The 16,879-nt window shown below is 38.6% G+C and overlaps 3 protein-coding genes across 10 annotated transcripts in view; 2 read left to right on the top strand and 1 right to left on the bottom strand.

Annotated features, from left to right (window-relative positions):
* Positions 1 to 1,135, bottom strand: part of LOC132792357 (spectrin beta chain, non-erythrocytic 1) — a 40,428-nt gene extending 39,293 nt beyond the window's left edge. Inside the window, exon 1 of the mRNA XM_060801687.1 lies at positions 1,001 to 1,135. The gene's annotated coding sequence lies outside the window, so the exon portion shown is untranslated. The remainder of the gene's footprint in view (positions 1 to 1,000) is intronic.
* Positions 1,136 to 2,248: 1,113 nt separating this feature from the next.
* Positions 2,249 to 16,879, top strand: part of LOC132792358 (serine/threonine-protein kinase mig-15) — a 39,423-nt gene continuing 24,792 nt past the window's right edge. For 5 of the 8 annotated variants that reach the window (XM_060801692.1, XM_060801693.1, XM_060801694.1 and 2 more), the window contains exons 1-3: positions 2,250 to 2,436; positions 2,986 to 3,339; positions 9,619 to 9,684. In XM_060801692.1, coding sequence (XP_060657675.1) covers positions 3,265 to 3,339; positions 9,619 to 9,684 — 141 coding nt within the window. In that variant the 5' untranslated portion in view covers positions 2,250 to 2,436; positions 2,986 to 3,264. Of the gene's footprint in view, positions 2,437 to 2,985; positions 3,340 to 9,618; positions 9,685 to 16,879 lie in introns of all 8 variants that reach the window. The other 3 variants (XM_060801699.1, XM_060801698.1, XM_060801697.1) reach the window with 2 other exon arrangements.
* Positions 10,649 to 16,879, top strand: part of LOC132792361 (uncharacterized) — a 104,842-nt gene continuing 98,611 nt past the window's right edge. The window contains exon 1 of the mRNA XM_060801702.1: positions 10,649 to 10,703. Within this exon, the coding sequence (XP_060657685.1) occupies positions 10,664 to 10,703 (40 nt within the window). The 5' untranslated portion in view covers positions 10,649 to 10,663. The remainder of the gene's footprint in view (positions 10,704 to 16,879) is intronic.

Genomic DNA, 16,879 nt, shown 5'->3' on the forward strand with positions numbered 1-16,879 from the left:
TAAGAAGAAAACGATGCAGAGATCAGAGAAAAACCGGAAAGTTGTTGTTGTTATTGTCGGAGATTATACAGGGAACGCTCGCTACAGTAAACACTACTAGAAATCCTATTTCATAAATTTTTATTGTGTTTCTCTTAATACATGTTAACTACACTTTAAAGAACTTCTAAATTTATTGAAGTATTAAAAAACGGCATTAGAAATTATGAAAAGTTTTCTTTTAAATTAAATTCAATTTTACTTTTAAATAAGTGTTCAAAAGAAGTTAAAGTAGTTAATTAGTTTTGTTCATTTTGTAAATTTTTTTATATTTTGACACTCTTCAGAACTTTGTGTTCACTGTATTGCGAGGGCACTGTAGATTTGTGTTATTCCCGATGTTCTTTGCCGTTGATGTTGCTTTTCTGTTGTTCTTGTTTTTGTCAATAGAAAAAGCCCGAAAAAATGTTGAATTGAAGAGAACTTTATATTTATTATTTAAGCAGCAACAGCGTTTTTTGGCTTATCTGATTTATATATTTGTTTTTTTTTTTGCTTTATTTAATTTGTTGCTGCATTAATTTATGCTTGGCATTCCTGTAGCGTTGTCACTTGTTGCTTTTGACCTTAATACGGATCGCGTTTTAACAAATTCCAATGCACACACACACACTCTCTCTCTCTCGCACACATACACACACATTGATGCGCAAAAAACCAGCTTCGCCGCTTTTTTTTCTTAGTTGTGGTGTTGTTTTTTTTGGGCCAACAATTAGATAGCCGCGTTCTAAAACGCCGGCGTAGCAAGCAGCCGACAACTCTCTTGCTCTTTCTAATTAGCACAAAAACAACAACAACAGTAGCAACAGGCAGTCACAATAAGGCAGTCACAATAACAACTAAATCGAGAGAACAGTTAAAACAAAAAAAACCGGCTTAACGTTTTGTGTTCTATTATTAATCTTTAAGTTGTATTTGTTTTTTTTTTTGCACAGAGCTTGACGTTTTATTCATGTATTACTTTTGTTGTTGTTGGCACTTTTCGGTTTGCTTTGCTTTTGCTTTTTTGCGGTATTGAAATTTCTCGTTAATTTGTTGCGCGCTCGTTTCACGCACGTCTTGCCAACTCGCGATCTGGCTTCACAATGGTTGTAGACTCGTGTCGTCGCCGCGCTTCGTTGAGAACAAGTTCGGATGGAACTTGTCTGCGGAACTTGTTCGCCACTCAAGTCGTTCATCTGAAAACGGAATGAACTCAAATTCATTTTAACGAAACATGGCCGATACATTTGAATTTAAGTCATAGCTTGGATAAATTTCCTTATTGAAAGCAAAATATATGAATCAAATTGGTTTCCAACAATTAATCATAGATATTTAAGAAATTTTTGAAAATCGGGTGAGTTTATTTTGTTGTACAAATTAGAGTGCATTCTAAGCAGAATTATAGTTTCAATAAGTTTCCTAATTAAGAATTAACGAATCACTAATGTCGCCTTTTTAGCAGTAACTTATTAAAAACGAATAATAAATGTACATTAATTTATTTAATTCAAATAACGTGCACGTTGCGCTAATCGATACTTTGCAATAACGTAAACGCAAAATGAGCTACGTGACGCAAATTAACATACGAAACGCAAAACTGGCATCTTGAAGTTGGCTGCATTTCTTATTAGTCTTTTCTGCAATGATTTACCACGGTCACATCTTTTAAAGTTAACGTTCTTTGCAATAACAGTGCTTTTCGAGTCTTTCAGAACAAAATCGATATGAATTTTAGGCTATTAGAGTATCGGAAATTCTCATTTTTTTCAATTTAATCATTAGTGAACCCTTAAATATTAGGAATTTCTTTCAATAATTAAAACCATACCTATTTTGTACAAGATCGTTTGTTTCAAGCGTGTTTAACATTATCGATGTTATATATCGGTTCAAATGATTCATAACAGTATAATAACAGCTGGTTAATAACACTTCCACTATTGACCTGCTAGCTGCTAAGCTCCTGTTATTCTGTCTAGCAGCTGTTAAATTTAAATTTTATCCGTTTTCAGTTTAACATTTAATTAATATTAGCCAAAAGAGAATGCTGAGTTATTAACCATTGATAATATTGTAACAAATATTTAATTTGTTAAGTGTATCACAATTGGAAAACTTGCTTATTTGAAATAAATCAAAGTAACTGTTAATAACATTACAGTGACATGTACAGATTTGTTGTTGAATATGTGTGTGCTCAGAGTGACCAGACAGCTGGGTAGTAACATTTCTGTTGTTGTTGCGTCGCAGTTCGGACGTGTGTCGCGTCCGTGTCGCTCGCGAAATTTATTTAATTTTTTCCATCGACTTGCACAAACCGGAACTTGCTAAGAATTGGGCAAGTCAGTTGTACATTGTGCCAACAGTTATGCAAAATTCATAAACATCTAATCGCCGTGCGCGTCAAAAGTATGTGAGAAAATAACACCGCACAAAATTGCATTTTCAAAACGGCGAAAAGAGAAAAAAGCGAGTGGCAGATTTTTTCCTGTCTACCTACACAAACATACGTATACATATACTTCGGTGTATGCTTTATGTATGTGTATGTGCGAGTGTTGTGTATAACGAAGAGCACAGAGTATTGATGTGAATGTGTGTGTGTGTGTGTGAATAATCCGGTAAAGAATAAGAATATTAAATCGTTTCGGCTTTAAATAATAAATTCGTCTAGTGTTTGCTTAAAAAATCAGTGCAAAAAGTGCGTGCCGCGCCCGTTTGCCAAACGTTACACACACACACTCACACAAACACATCGGCAGAATTGCTCGCTCACACACACACGCACAACTCGCATACTGACAAAAGAGAAAAGTTGTATGGGCAGCAACAAATACAAGACAACAAAAAAATAAATTGATAGCCAAATAGTTGTTGTCTTGTTAATTGCCGCATATAATAAATATTCTTCCCTTTTGTCTATTGCGAATTGTAATTAAAAATTATTGTCTTCCTTAGTTCACAAAAATTAAAATTATCGAAAACACAACAACAACAAGCAACGATAAATAAAGTGACGGCGAGTGGTTCCTTCTCACTCTCAGCGCGAGTGAGTAGTGTGTGCTTAAGCATATATATGTATATGTGTGTGCGTTGGTGTGCATAGCCTGCATAGCAGTGTGTGTCTGTATGTGCGTTGTGTTTTTGTGAAGTAGCAGCGCAGCAGCAGCCGCAGCAGGCAAATAACAAAAAAAATAAAGAATCAAATACAAAAAAAAAACACAAATCAAAATCAAAATGGCGCACCAACAACAACAACTGGCACAATCGGTGAATTGTTCATTGGATGATATCGATTTGACGTCACTAAAGGTAAGTTTGTTAACTTCCAACAGCAACAAATACCAATACAACAATAAATGTGCCGTGCAAGGTGTGGCCATGTGTGCATGACTTTTTGTTATTTTTTAAGCAATTTCCGCATTGCAGCAGCTCCAATGTCTTGCACACCCCACCTGCCCCTCTAATCTTCTTATTACTTCTGTTTTGTCGTCTTGCTCCACACTGCTCAGAATTCACTTTCAAGTTTCGATGGCACTGCAATTCTTTGACTTATCAATTGTACAAACATGTCGATTGAACAACACTTCTTTTGCAATCTGATAAGAATTTTTTGTTTTGTGTCATTGAACTGTATTTGCTTTACTATGCGAGATCGCTGCACAAAGAAAACAAGAGCGATATGCAAATAGTTATTGCAAAAAATATGCAAGCATGACTGGCAACGCCCACTCTCCACCTACTCTAATAATACTTAATAATTAACCATACCACAATAATCACAATAATAGGTTTTACATTGGCATTTTGCATTTTGCGTGGCCAATTAATAAGTATGCGCGCCGCTCTCTTTGCGTATCCACCACCCTAAAAACCCCCCGAAACCGCAAGCAGCTAAGCAAAGTCCACCCTCAACTCACCACCCACCACCACCACCAACGGCAACAACACCCACCATGCCAGCCAGTGACCGGCCGGTGTCAGCGTCTTGTGCGCTGTCTCTTGTTTATCGGTGTTGTTGTTGCCATTTCTGTTTCTGTTTTTTTCTTCTTATTTTTCGTTTCTCAATGAACACGCACGTTGCCTTTTCGCCTATGCGGCGGCGTTGTTGCCTTTCTCTTTCAGCAAACATTCACCACAGCGCATAAACTCACCACTGCCGCCCCACGATGGGCCGGCACACACTGCGTCGAAGTCGACGCCGATGCCGACGTCACTGAGGCTAAAGCAGCGCCGGCAGCAGAAAGTAAAGTTTTTTTTTCCTTGTGTTGACGAGTAGAGTTTTCTGTCTGTGTGTCGCCTGTGTATCTCTCTGTGTGTGCGTGTTCGTGTGTGAGTGTCCGTTTGTTGACTCTGTCTTGTAGCTGGGTGGGTGGGTTGGTGGGGTGTAGAGTTGGGGTAAAGAGGTGGATGCTTGTGTGAGTTTATGTGTGCTGGTATGTGCATGTGTGCGTGTGCATAGTCGAAGTGAAGACGAGACAAAAACGAGACAAGAATGAAAATTGTTTAGTTTACTTTATTAAAAGCAGCAACAGCAGCAACTCCATGCGTGTGTAAATACATGCACATACATGCACATATTAATGTGTATGTGTGCAGACGACATGAAGATGAAGATGATGATGATGAAGCACTGAAGAAGTAAAAAAAACTGGGCAGGGGTTTATGATGAGTTGTTGTTTTTTGTTGATGTTGCTGCTTTTGCTGTTGGCCTTCTCACAGCAGGCGCGTGGGCGCCGCGTCTGCGTTGGCTTTTTAAAGGTCATTAAACAATGAAAAATACGTGCCCCGAAATAGTAAACGCGTTGTTTGTCTATGTCGCAGTAGCAGCAGCATCCAGGCGCTGCGCTGCTGCTGCGCAGCTTGACAAAAGGTCACAGTCCTTAAAGCTGTGGCTCGTTGACGTCGATGCGGGGCGAATGGCATTTGCTGGTTAAGCTTCCTCTTACCATTCTATTTCTTTTGTCGAAACTGATAACACAAAGCAAATACACACTGAAAATGCATTAATCAGCGCATTTTCATTAATTATTTTACGATGCTTCTTCTATGCAGTTTTGATGTTTTTTCTTGTTGTTGTTTTGTCTTTTTCTTTCTCGCTGTTGTTGATAACGTAAACTCGTTGCAGTCACTGTCACTGCTGACGTCGCAGTCTTTGCTTTGCTTTGCTGATTGCCTTCATTATTTTGTGCATGGCCATATGTCGACTCTTCTCACACATATACTCACACACATAAGCGCGCTCTCTGTCTGCGCCTTTGTTTTTCTTTTATGCGTATCTATGTATGTGTGTGAGTTTGTGTATTTATTTTAATCAACGTTTATTGCATTTGGTTTTTGTGCGATAAAAACGTGTTCGCCCACATTTGGTGTATGTTGAGTTGAGTGCTGCAATTTGTGCAGTTGAAAGAACCAGAGAAAGACAGAGAGAGAAAGAGAGAGGGAAAAAATCACACACATGTTTGGGTTTGGTCTGATTGTGGGTTAAGTCAACATGGCTGGTTGGGTAAATACACGGGGAAAAACGAATTACCAAATATTCCAAATACCAGATGTACACACAATGAATTTTATTTACATACATTACATATATGCGTATATGTGTGTGTGTTATTTTATCCATTTGGATAATTATACACTCCTGTATGTTTTTTTTTTTGTGGAGTTGATTCTATATTTGCGTGACTTGGTGCTTTAAATAGTAACTTTATCTTTCACACATATTTGCCAGAAATAAAAAAGCTCGCTGTAATTTCATATGTATTACATTCCTAATCGAATTGGTCACAGCCCACACACGATACACATATAAACTAGACTTATTCATATGCAAAGAAAAAGCTGCTGCTATTATTTTGCATGGGCGTTCAATATGTAGTCAGTCCTGTTGGCGAGTCTCCTTAATGCATACACACACATACATATATGCTGTGTTGCGTACATGTATCATTGCTGCTCTAACTGGGCCAAGCCTCGAATGCGACCAAAAAGAAATCCAGTTTTGCCTGTGCCCAGTAAATATACAAAAACAAAAAGCAGCCTCAGCGAGTTTTCGACTAGCGAGTTGTTTAGTTTTAGCTGCAGTTGTGGTTGTAGTTGCACTCGCACCCGTTTCAACAAATACAACAGCAGGAGAGCTTTATTCAGCAGGAGCGACAGAGAATGCAAGAACATCAACTGACTGATAACTGTAACTTAAGCTCGGTCACTAAAACTCACACTCTATTGCTATTTCAGTCGCACACTCATGCTGTCATTTGACTTGCATTTCGTTAACATGTCAACGTTGCTAATGAGTCATGATGTGTGTTGAATTCCAAAGGGAGAGCAGAACAACACTTGGCTCATTTTTTCGTGCATTTTTAATTGATTTTTACAACGTGAAGTAATCAGACAGAAATAGCAGTAATTGCTGACGCGTTCCCCCACCATCTCCCGTATAGCTTTCTCGCTCTCACTCAGCCTGCTGCATGTGTTTGACACACTTTGCAAGAACCACCAGCAAAACAATAGCACCGTGTTGGTAGGAAGGAGAAGGAGGAGGAGGGAACGATAGCGATGGCTCATTTGAAGGCAGCCATAAATCTACTTAAGGCAGCTTTCAATAGTTCCTTCTCGCTCTGCCCGCCCGTCTGACTGTGTTGTACTGTCGTTGTATTTGCTTTGTTTTTGTTCCGTTTTTATTTTGGTTTCGAATGCGCCGCTTTGTCTTCTGCTCTATAATTCGTGCGGTTGCTGCTTGAGCACATCAAACAAGCAGCAAAGCAGCCTGCAAATTGCAGCACAGCCACAGCTCAGCCTTTGTCTGAAGGGGGCTTTTCTTGTTCTCTGCTTCTTCTACTCTTATTTTTTTTTTCCATTTTTGTTTTTGAATGTGCAGCTGAAGCTTTTAAAGAGTATCGTTGAAGTCGTCACAAGTGCTCGCCCCTTTCTTTCTTTGCCCATGAAATGCAAGACGATGAAGCAGAACGCTTAAGATGCAAACGCAAAGCAAAAGCTAACGAAGGAATTTAAAGTGCTAACTAATCAGCTGTAAAAAAAGAGTGCTCAAGTTCCGCATTTTGTGTGCAATCGGCTTTAAGATTTTAAGTGCGGTTGCTATCGATAGTTTTTTTTTTGCTTGCGTTAATAATGGGGAATAAACCAATCTCAGGATTTGTTCTTAGAAAAAATCTCTAGAAATCGTTTATCTAAATTCATCTATTATTTTTTAAAGAATTTTGTACAATATTATTGAGTAGGACAATTAAAACTAAAGGCATTATTACTATTTAATTACTGAAATAAATTTTATTAGAATTATTATTATAAATGAAAATATATTTTTATTAGGAAAGATAGTAAATCGTGTATCATTCCTTCAACTAGATTTACAATTCCTGCCAGCAGGTGACTTGGAAAAATCGAAAGAATAAGTTTACTAAAAATAGTTTCGCTTCTTGATAAATGATTTGACATAATTATTTAATGTGCTGCATCATTTCCCTGAACAATCCTACAAAGTTTATTGTATACGCTGATTATGAAATATAGAATTTATATGAAATCTATTTCTATTACAAAAGTAGTAGGACTAATAATATACTGATGTAAATCTAGTTGATATAGAAGATATACTAGATGGGCTGAAAAGTAAGCTCCTTGGAGATGAAAAAAAATGTTTTTTTTTATTTTTTCTTTTTTTTTATTCAATGTAGTCTCCTTTTAGGTCGATACACTTATTCCAGCGATTTTCCAACTTTTTGATCCCATCTGAAAAGCAATTCTCCGAAAGGTCTGTAAATACTCCTCTGCAGCATCGATAATTTCCTCCCGCGAGCTGAATTTTTTATTGATGAGCCATTTTTTTGAGGTTTGGGAAGAGGTAATAGTCCGAGGGAGCCAAATCGGGTGAATAAGGTGAATGGGGAAGCACTTGGAGTCCTAAATCGTTGATTTTAGCCATGGTTCTCACTTTCGTATTTTTGGTCTGGATTCAGCAAACGCGGCACCCAACGGCAGGATAATTTTTTCATGTGCAAAATCTCGCCCAAAATATGTCCTGTACGCTCATTATTAATCCTTGTGGCCTCTGCTATCTCGCGGATTTTTATTTTCTGGTCAGCCAATACCATTTCATGTTTTTTTTTGACATTTTCCTGTGTAACCTCTTCGGAGGGCCTGCCACTGCGGACTTCATCGGTAGTGGAGGTTCGGCCACCAAGAAAATCTCGTAACCAATATTTCGCGGTGTAATCTGAAGGAGCATGAGCCGCATAGTATTTATCCAACTTTTCTTTAGTTTCCGTCGCTGTTTTGCCTCTCAAAAAATAATGTTTTATGAGGAAACGAAAATCGTTTTCTTCCATGGTCAACATGGTGTCAAACACATCAAAAATTATCAGCTGTCAAAACAAAACTAAGGGCTGTATCGCTCTGAATTTCAACATGGGTACCTAAATATGAATGGACTATAAGGAACGACAATAATTTTTGCGATAGCAGCGCATTTAGGTGGTCAAGGAGGTTACTTTTCAGCCCACCTAGTATCATTATTAATAATATATTCCAAACCAAGAGTGCTTAGATACATAATTTTTTAATCTAGGAATTCTTACAGAAAATACAAAAATTCCCCTGAACAACTTCTCTGAAATTCATCGCATACGCTGCGCTAGTTTCTTCCTAATCCGTGGCATGCTTATCGCATTTGTGAACTGCATTCACCTTACCCTATCCTATGCTAAACTTGCATGTCTTCTCAACTTCCCCTCATGGTTGTTGTTGTTATTTACCTGGTCTGCCCTTTAACCCCTTTCGGCTTGTCATAAACAGAATTTAGAGCATTGACTGCCCTGCCTCCCATTTTGTTGTTTTGCTGTCAAAAAAAGCAAGAGAAGAAGTCAGTTACCTGTTGAAATTGTTGTTGTTGTTGTTGTTATACTTCTTGTTATTTTAATTGGCATTTGCCTTAGCTGTCGCTAGTTCTCTCTCCCCCTCCTTTCTCTCCTCCCCCACACAACCTCTCCCTTTCTCTTCCTCCTCACTCTTGTTCGTCTGCTTCACCTGTCTAGTGGGTCGTGTCACGTCGTTATGTATCGAGTCTGTAGACTCGTGTTGCCTCGTGAGTTGCGTGTCAATGAACTCGCATGCGATTTGTTGTTGTATGGCTTGACATGGTCTGAGGAGGGGGAGGGGCGAAGAGAGAATGAATGAGATTGGTGGCTTGGGGGCATTTGGGGGAATTTGGGATTTGTATTAAATGCCGCTTTATTTTGGAACGTTGGCCGGATTCCTCCTTATTTGTATTATTATGCCTTAATAATTTGTTTACACAAACAAACAGCAACGAAGCCAAAATAACAACGCTGCAGCTCGAGATGTTCTTGCTGTCATTGTTGTTGTTGTTGTCGAGGTTCTCGTTGTTTTGTTGCCCCGCCCTAAGCTCTGAACTCATCTCATCTCTTTGCCTGCCTGAGTTTCCGAGTTTCGTTTCGTTTCGATTCATTTCATTGTTGCTGAAAAAGGATTTTTTGGGCGTTTCCCCTGCTGTTGTTCTTCATTGTATTTAATTGCTAAACTAATGTTTGACTTTTGCTTTTGTCCTTGCAGGATCCAGCTGGCATCTTTGAGCTCATCGAGGTCGTTGGCAATGGCACCTATGGCCAGGTCTACAAGGTAAGTGCAAAATCGATAAAGAAAGAATGAAAAATTATACATTTTTTCGACATTTAAATGCATAGCAGAAAAAGATACTTTTCATATATATTAAGAGACTGTTTTTTTTGCATTCGAATGTCGAGTTTTTGGTTTTTTATGGCCAAATTTGCTGCAAGCTTTCTATCGAGAGGCTCAATTGAGGAGGCAATTTGGTTACGGCGCAATGATCTCACAATTTCAGAGCGTTTCTTGCCGTTGTTGTTGTTGTTTCTATTGTTGTTGTCTTGTAATTAGCAATCATTAGACTTTATGCTTGAATGCGTCGCCGTAGTTGCGGTTTTTTTCTCTAGCTGTTTGCCTGCTGGGATGCATACGTAGCCGTAGATACAAATGTATCTTTTAGTTGAGTCTATCTGTCTATCTATTTCAAAACAAGCTGCGTCATTTGCCGCTGCTGCTGCTGCTTCGGCTGCTGTTGATGTTGCCTTAATTAGTTGCGAACCGCTAGGCGGGCGAGAAATGAGAAATGCTCGTAACTCTTGCCTTGCCACCAAAAAAGTTCTCTTCTCTGCGCTTCTCACACATTAACACATTTCGCTCGCACACTCGCCTTAGGGCTTTCCAAAGCAAAACAACAAGAGCAACAATCATCATCATGATCATTACGATCATCGTCGTCGTCGACATCGTCATAATAATCACATCAAAGATTTAAACCAAATGCTGCGGCTGTCTGCCGGTTGTTTATCTGGAAGCCGAGGCAAAACAATGCCAAGACTTTGTATTTAAATTATAAGTTTAAAATTGTATCTGCAAGATCCAACACCACACAAACAACAACAACACTACATAATGCAGCTGCTACGAAAATAGACACTGTGGGGATTACCGTTAGCATTTGTTGCTTGCTCTCGCTCCACACTCTCCTTCCTCTTCTTCCACTTCTTCTTCGCTTATGTTGCTATTCTGCTCTGCTCTTGTGGCATGCGCTGCTGCTATGCGCTTGGGAGGCCAACGGCAAGTTCTTCTGCTATCTGCTTCTGCCTTTGCTTGCCCCTCCCCCTTCTCCTCTTCTCTTCACACATTCTTACACACACGCATACTTTGTAGGGGGCTTAGCTCGCCGCCGTCGCCGTCGCTGCAGCGATTGCATGCCGACTATCGATAACTGTCGCTGACGTAAAGCGCTAATAGATTTGGACAACGATTCATTAGCAGCGAATAGCAGTAGTGTTGGCATTCTAAGTATCGATAACTGTCACTACTTTAATAGAGATAATCGATTTATATTAAATGGGATCCGTTAAATGAAGAGAGTGCTTAGTCATCTTCTTGATTAATTTTTGGATTTGTTGTTTACATTATTTAGTTAATTTCGCCAACACTTATTGAATAGTGATTGATTTGTTTTCGGTGATACTCTATTCTTTTTATAGATTGTTTTCATTTTAGTTGAAATATTTAAATTAATTTGAAAGAAAATGTCGAACATTAATTGACGGTACTTAAACTGTTGATAAACGTCGCAACGGATAATGAATTGAATTTAAAATCACTTTTCTGATGAAGATATGTCTTTTTAATGCTGTTTATTTTTTCTGATCCAGCAGTATTAATTTTGTTTTTTTAATTGAACTTTTTATTGAGCAGGCAACTCAGATGACATTACGAGTAATAATCTATATATTTTGTCTCTCGAATTTTTTTATTAAATAATCTGTTTATATGTACAACTGACAACAGTGCCACTTTTTATTTATTTTCGATACTGGATTTATAGTATCGATAAACGTTAGTGCTTCAATCAATTATAATCGATTTATTTTTATTGCCATTTCAATTAACGATTACCCATTTCAACCGCCTTATAAGGCACACTCTAATGTCATAATCTGTGCGTACCTAATCCGTTTTTACGAGTTTTTATAATCATATTTATTTGAATTTGTGAAATCCATTCCGAAAAGTGTCAATCTCTGTGTTGATTTCGCTTTAATTTTGCATGCGTCACTCTGCGCTCACTTGTCTCGCATTTTTTGGGCTTAGAAATGCGGCCAATTCGCAAAAAAGAAAAAATAAAAATATGAAAAGAAATAAACGTCATCCCACGCCTCCTGCTGTTGTTGTTGTAGCTGCTGCGGGTCGCTGACGGGCGACCTCATTGTCGTATTACCACGCTTAAGCTGCAAGTGGCACGTGGTAACAGAAACACCAGATTATGAGCGTGTATGTGAGTAAAGTTGCCCACTGTGCGACAACTTGTTTCCGTCACTGTTGCTGCTGCTGCTGCTGCTTGGGCATTAAGTAGTTCATTATACTGTCCACGCACACAGTGACAAATTACAGGGAGTATGCGTGTGCGTGTGTGTGTGTTCCTGAGAATATGTGTGTGTGAAATTAGCATGAGTAATACGCAAAGATGCTTTTTGAGTCGCTGTCGCTTGCATGTGACTTGTCGCTAGAACGCACTATGAGAGTAACGGACAAGTTGTTGACGTTGTTCTTGTTGTTGTTGCTGCTGTTATTGTTGTTGGTTTGTGGTTCTCGTTGTTATCCACTTGTTGTTGGCTTCAATTCGTTCGCTTTGCGTTTCGTCTCTGTGTCATTTCTTAGGCATTTACTGGCTTTTGGTTTTTATTGACCGACTGTTAACCGGTTTTATTCGCGTTCTCTCGCTCTTCCTCTCTCTCTCTCTCTCTCTCTCTGTCTGTCTCGTTGGTCTCGCATTTTTAGTTGCTTATCAAAAATTAGTCGCGTCATAAATTTGCAAATTGTTATAGAAAAAAATAACCTTCCATTTAGGCAGACACCGAGATTTGCAGCTTTCGTATGTGGAACAGCTTTTTAAGTTAATTTCTTTGCAATTTGTGACGTCACTGGCGACAGTTCTACGAATTTCGTTTGTTTCGCTTCGTTTAATGCGACTTTGATTTATGCATCGAGTGTTTTGCCTCCTCCCCCGTTCGTATTAATGGCCCCTCCCTCGCTTACTCTCTCTTCCCCCTTCTTTGTCATCATCCATTTGCTTTGTGTGTAGTCTTGTCATTTGGGTTTATCAGCTAATTTCTCGTACGTTGTTTGCACTTCCGGCTTGTTGATAACTTTTTTTTTATTATTTGTTATTTTATATTTTTTTAATTTATTGCTACTGCGCTTTTTTTAATTGCTGTTTATCAACACATGAACGAGCAACGTGAGTCATCTAAAGTTTCTATAATTTTTTTTCCTCTTTGTGGAATCGAGAAATGTTGCGCTTAGACATGAGTACATGACAATTTGAGTTTTATAAAACTGAGAAGGTAGAATTTTTGGGTGTGTGTGAGGTGTGTTGAGAATGATGTATTGATGCATTGAGAAAATCTTTAGCTTTTAGGAGCGCTGTTAAAAGATTAATCTTTTGCCGGCGTAAAAGTTTTAGGATTAACTAGAATCCATTATGGTTTTATCAACTAAGAGAACTTTTAAGTACATTGCCCTTGGGAATTACATGTATCAACAGACAACTTGAGTACTTATTTATTTTAGAAAATTCATAGAATATGAACAGAGCATATTAAGTTGCTTTATTAAATAAATTTATAAATATTTAATTTGGAAGATATTAATATTATTATATTCTTAATCTTATATTCTTAAATCTTTACGAAATAATAATGCAAATTGAGAAAAAAATAATTTAGAAGACACTTTAACGCTAAAGTGAATTAAGCTAAATTGTCTTTTAATTTGAATTTATAAACTAAATATAAATTTATTAAAAAAAAATGCATACAGATCTATTAGCCACTCAGCTTTGGAATGTCTACTATAGGGTTTAAGCCTATGGTTGACCTTTCAGCCATTATATTAAGCGGCTAACTGCAATCTTGTTTGAAATACAGTCATCATGCTGCGAGTGATCACATGTGAATAGGTATTTATAAAAACATAAAAAAAGAGACAGAGAGACTCGAAACACATTTGCGGTTACTTTGTGCGACCTTCGGCAATTTGGTTAGACTTGGCTTGGCTTTGGCTTTTGATATTCGGGGAGGATTACCGCAAAAATTTCACACGCCGCATTTGAAAGTTATAAATTTTGAGCTTTCGACTTAATTTATGCCAAAAAAAAAGTAATAATAACGACCCACACAACATCAGCAGACAGCAACATTATAAACTGCATAACTTGGCAAACTTTAGCAACAATAATAACATTGTAAACTCAGCGCGTCGTTTCCCAAGGTCGTCCACCGTCGCCCCCTCTCTCTCTCTCTCTCCCCGTTTTACGTGGCGGCGCATTGACTTTCCCAACGAAGCGACGTCGCTTTGCTTGCGCTAGCAAATATCTGTTTTTTTCCCCTCACCTTTCTTTCAGTTTTCTTCTGTCCATACATATATTTTTTTGATTTTTTGCGAAAGCATTCACAGCGAAAATACACAAGACATACTCGTAAACCTAAATCGCATTTATTGTTTGGCATTTTCGGCTATTTTCGGCTGGTTGAAGTTTTCGGGGCACAACACAGGTTGCCTTGTCAATGAAAAAAGTGTCAGGGCTAGAGATTTAATTAAGCGAACAGAGACGGCCAACAAAACAAACTTCACACATACACACACGCACATATACATGTATAGTCATATAAATACATCTATAAAGCAAAGTTAGTGAACCTCTAAAAATACAATGCGATGAAATAGCACAAAACAGAGTACAGAGTGGGAGACAGCGACGGGCGACATTCAGTCAAGCCCCAAAGAGAGCAAAAAGAGAGCGTGTGTGAGTAGTGAGTGAGAGTGCGAGAGAGCGGCGCCGGTGAGGCGTCAAATAATTTGCAATGTTTGCTTTGTGTGAAAGAGAAAGGAACGCACAGGGCAAACTACAACGACATTTTGCTGTTATCTCTTTACATGCGCGCTCTCTCTCCCTCTCTCTAGCTGTCGTTTACAATGTTTTATGCTCTTGTGTCAATGACTCTTTGTTAATGTTTTCAAATGTTGTCTACAACAAATAAAAATTTGCGTAATAATTAGTTTTTGGCTGCTCGCTTTGTGCCTAGCACTTTTTGCTGTTTTTAGTGTCATTTAGTTGTTGTTGACATTGGTCGCCAAGGGGAGGAAAGAGCAGGCAAGAGGGCAGCACATAAAAGCCAAAGTTGTATGTGTGTGCCGAGTACTTGAGCACTGTCTAATTGCAACTTTAGTTTTGTTGATTTCAATTTAACATTTTATGAGGCTGCTGCTTTTGCCGTCTCTTTTCAGCCTTTGTTGTTGCTGCTGTTGTTGTACTTGTATTTCCTGCTTGATTTGTTTATTGCCTTTAATGTGTTTCGCATGTTTCTTTCGAAGTGGCGTTTTATTGACTGCGCCTGCAGTTTTCTGACTGCGTGTGTCTCCCTCTCTCCTCCTCACTCTCTTCGCTTTGTCTGCACGTCTGTCCGTTGGTCTTGTTCTGCGGTCGCGCCTGCGTCACTCGAAATGCAGTCGTCGTAAATAAAAAGCTTTACACGCTACGCGTTCTTTTGTTGTTGCTTCTTCTTCCACTACGTTTTCAATGCGCGACTCTCGCGCTTCGTATGCTTTATTATCATGTCTCGCACACACACACACAGCTCTCGTAAATATGAATTGTGTGTGTCGCGTATATTGCGCGTAATTGGGTCAAAGTTCACAGCTATGCTGGGAGAATGTTAATTATATGGGGCCTCATTTCGCTGTCTAACATGAACCTCTTTAATTCCAACAGCGAGTTTGTTGCGTGGGCGAAAGTTGCCGCTTTTATTTTGGGGAAACGCATTAAACGCATCATTTAAGTTAAACGAACTCAGCAGGAGCTGCGTGAATTAGAATTGCAAAGCAACGTTAAATCATTGAGAGAGTTTCGAGTGTTTTTTTCTCTGCTTTCATTCATCAATTTCATTTGCAGCCATCAATTCACTTGCTACAGTCATTTCTCTATCTCCCTCACACACTGGAAATGCTTTCAATTTTGTGGTGACTCATCGGCAAACATCATTTCAGGCCCCCATTGCTTGACCTACTTAGGCCACACACTTTACATCAAAAACAAATTCAAATTCAACTCCAAATTGCCGCCCACCACGAGAAACGCACAAGCATCGAGGTGAATTTGAGACTCGATAACATGACGGAACTCAACACGGCTGCAATTCAAATGCGCAAATAGTTCGCTGATCTGTCATCGTCATCGCAATCGCTAAGACTCATCGTCATCGACTTTGACTCGAATGTTTAATGCACCCCAAGGTTGCCATTGCATGTGTAAACATGCAGACAACTTATTCAAATATTTAAGCAATTTTTGCTGATTAAGTATGCAAACTCATAGCGATAGAGAGATAAATGCAAAGCGTTGATTTCATGATAGCTTATTGTTTTTCCCTCTCTCTCTCTATCTCTCTCGCGCTCACTTTGGGGCATTTAGTTTTGTTTCCATTTCGAACAACAATTAATTTATGAGTGAAAGTTTTAAGTGTTTTTTTCCTATATATATCGAGTTGATTTTTCTGATATTTTTGCATGCCTAATAAATAAACGAGAGCTCACAATGAGTCGGCTTTGTTAGTGGTAGGATTGAAGCTTACCTAACTGCTGGTCCCTTATCTGCATATTGGTTTACAATGCCCAACCAACCAACCAACCAACCGACCGACCAAACAAACCACGACAAATGCCTCATAATATAATGTGCTTTATTGTGGATGAGTGTATTTATTATTATAATAAAACTCGTCGAGTGTCATGTAATTGGGCGACAATGACGAGCTCATTTTCGTATACTTCTCTTTCCCGGAATCTATGGCGAACCCGTTGACCCGCAGTTGACAAAATCGTTGCTTCCCCACACACACACACACAGAAAGAAAAAAAGTAAAAGAAAAACAAACACTTAACCATTTGATTGCATTTCGAATCAACATTTAATTCATTTAATTTCAATTTCTCGCTTAGCCCCTGAGACTTGAAAGTGCATGAGAAATTGTGTGTGCTCTCAATTAATTAAATAGAGCGAGCTAACTCTCAATTAAATGTATATAATCCCTATGAGGGTTCTTCTGTTAGGGGTGTGAGTCCCAAGCGAAACCGGAAGTTACTTCAATTTGTGACGTCATCAGGTGACACTCAATACTCAATTCTATGAACTTGAGCAATATCAAAAAGGCGCTAAAATAAACAAATACATTCTCATATTTAACAAATACAAACAGCCATA

This window comes from Drosophila nasuta, chromosome 3 (assembly GCF_023558535.2).
Source record: "Drosophila nasuta strain 15112-1781.00 chromosome 3, ASM2355853v1, whole genome shotgun sequence".
Classification (NCBI taxonomy): Eukaryota; Metazoa; Arthropoda; class Insecta; order Diptera; family Drosophilidae; genus Drosophila; species Drosophila nasuta.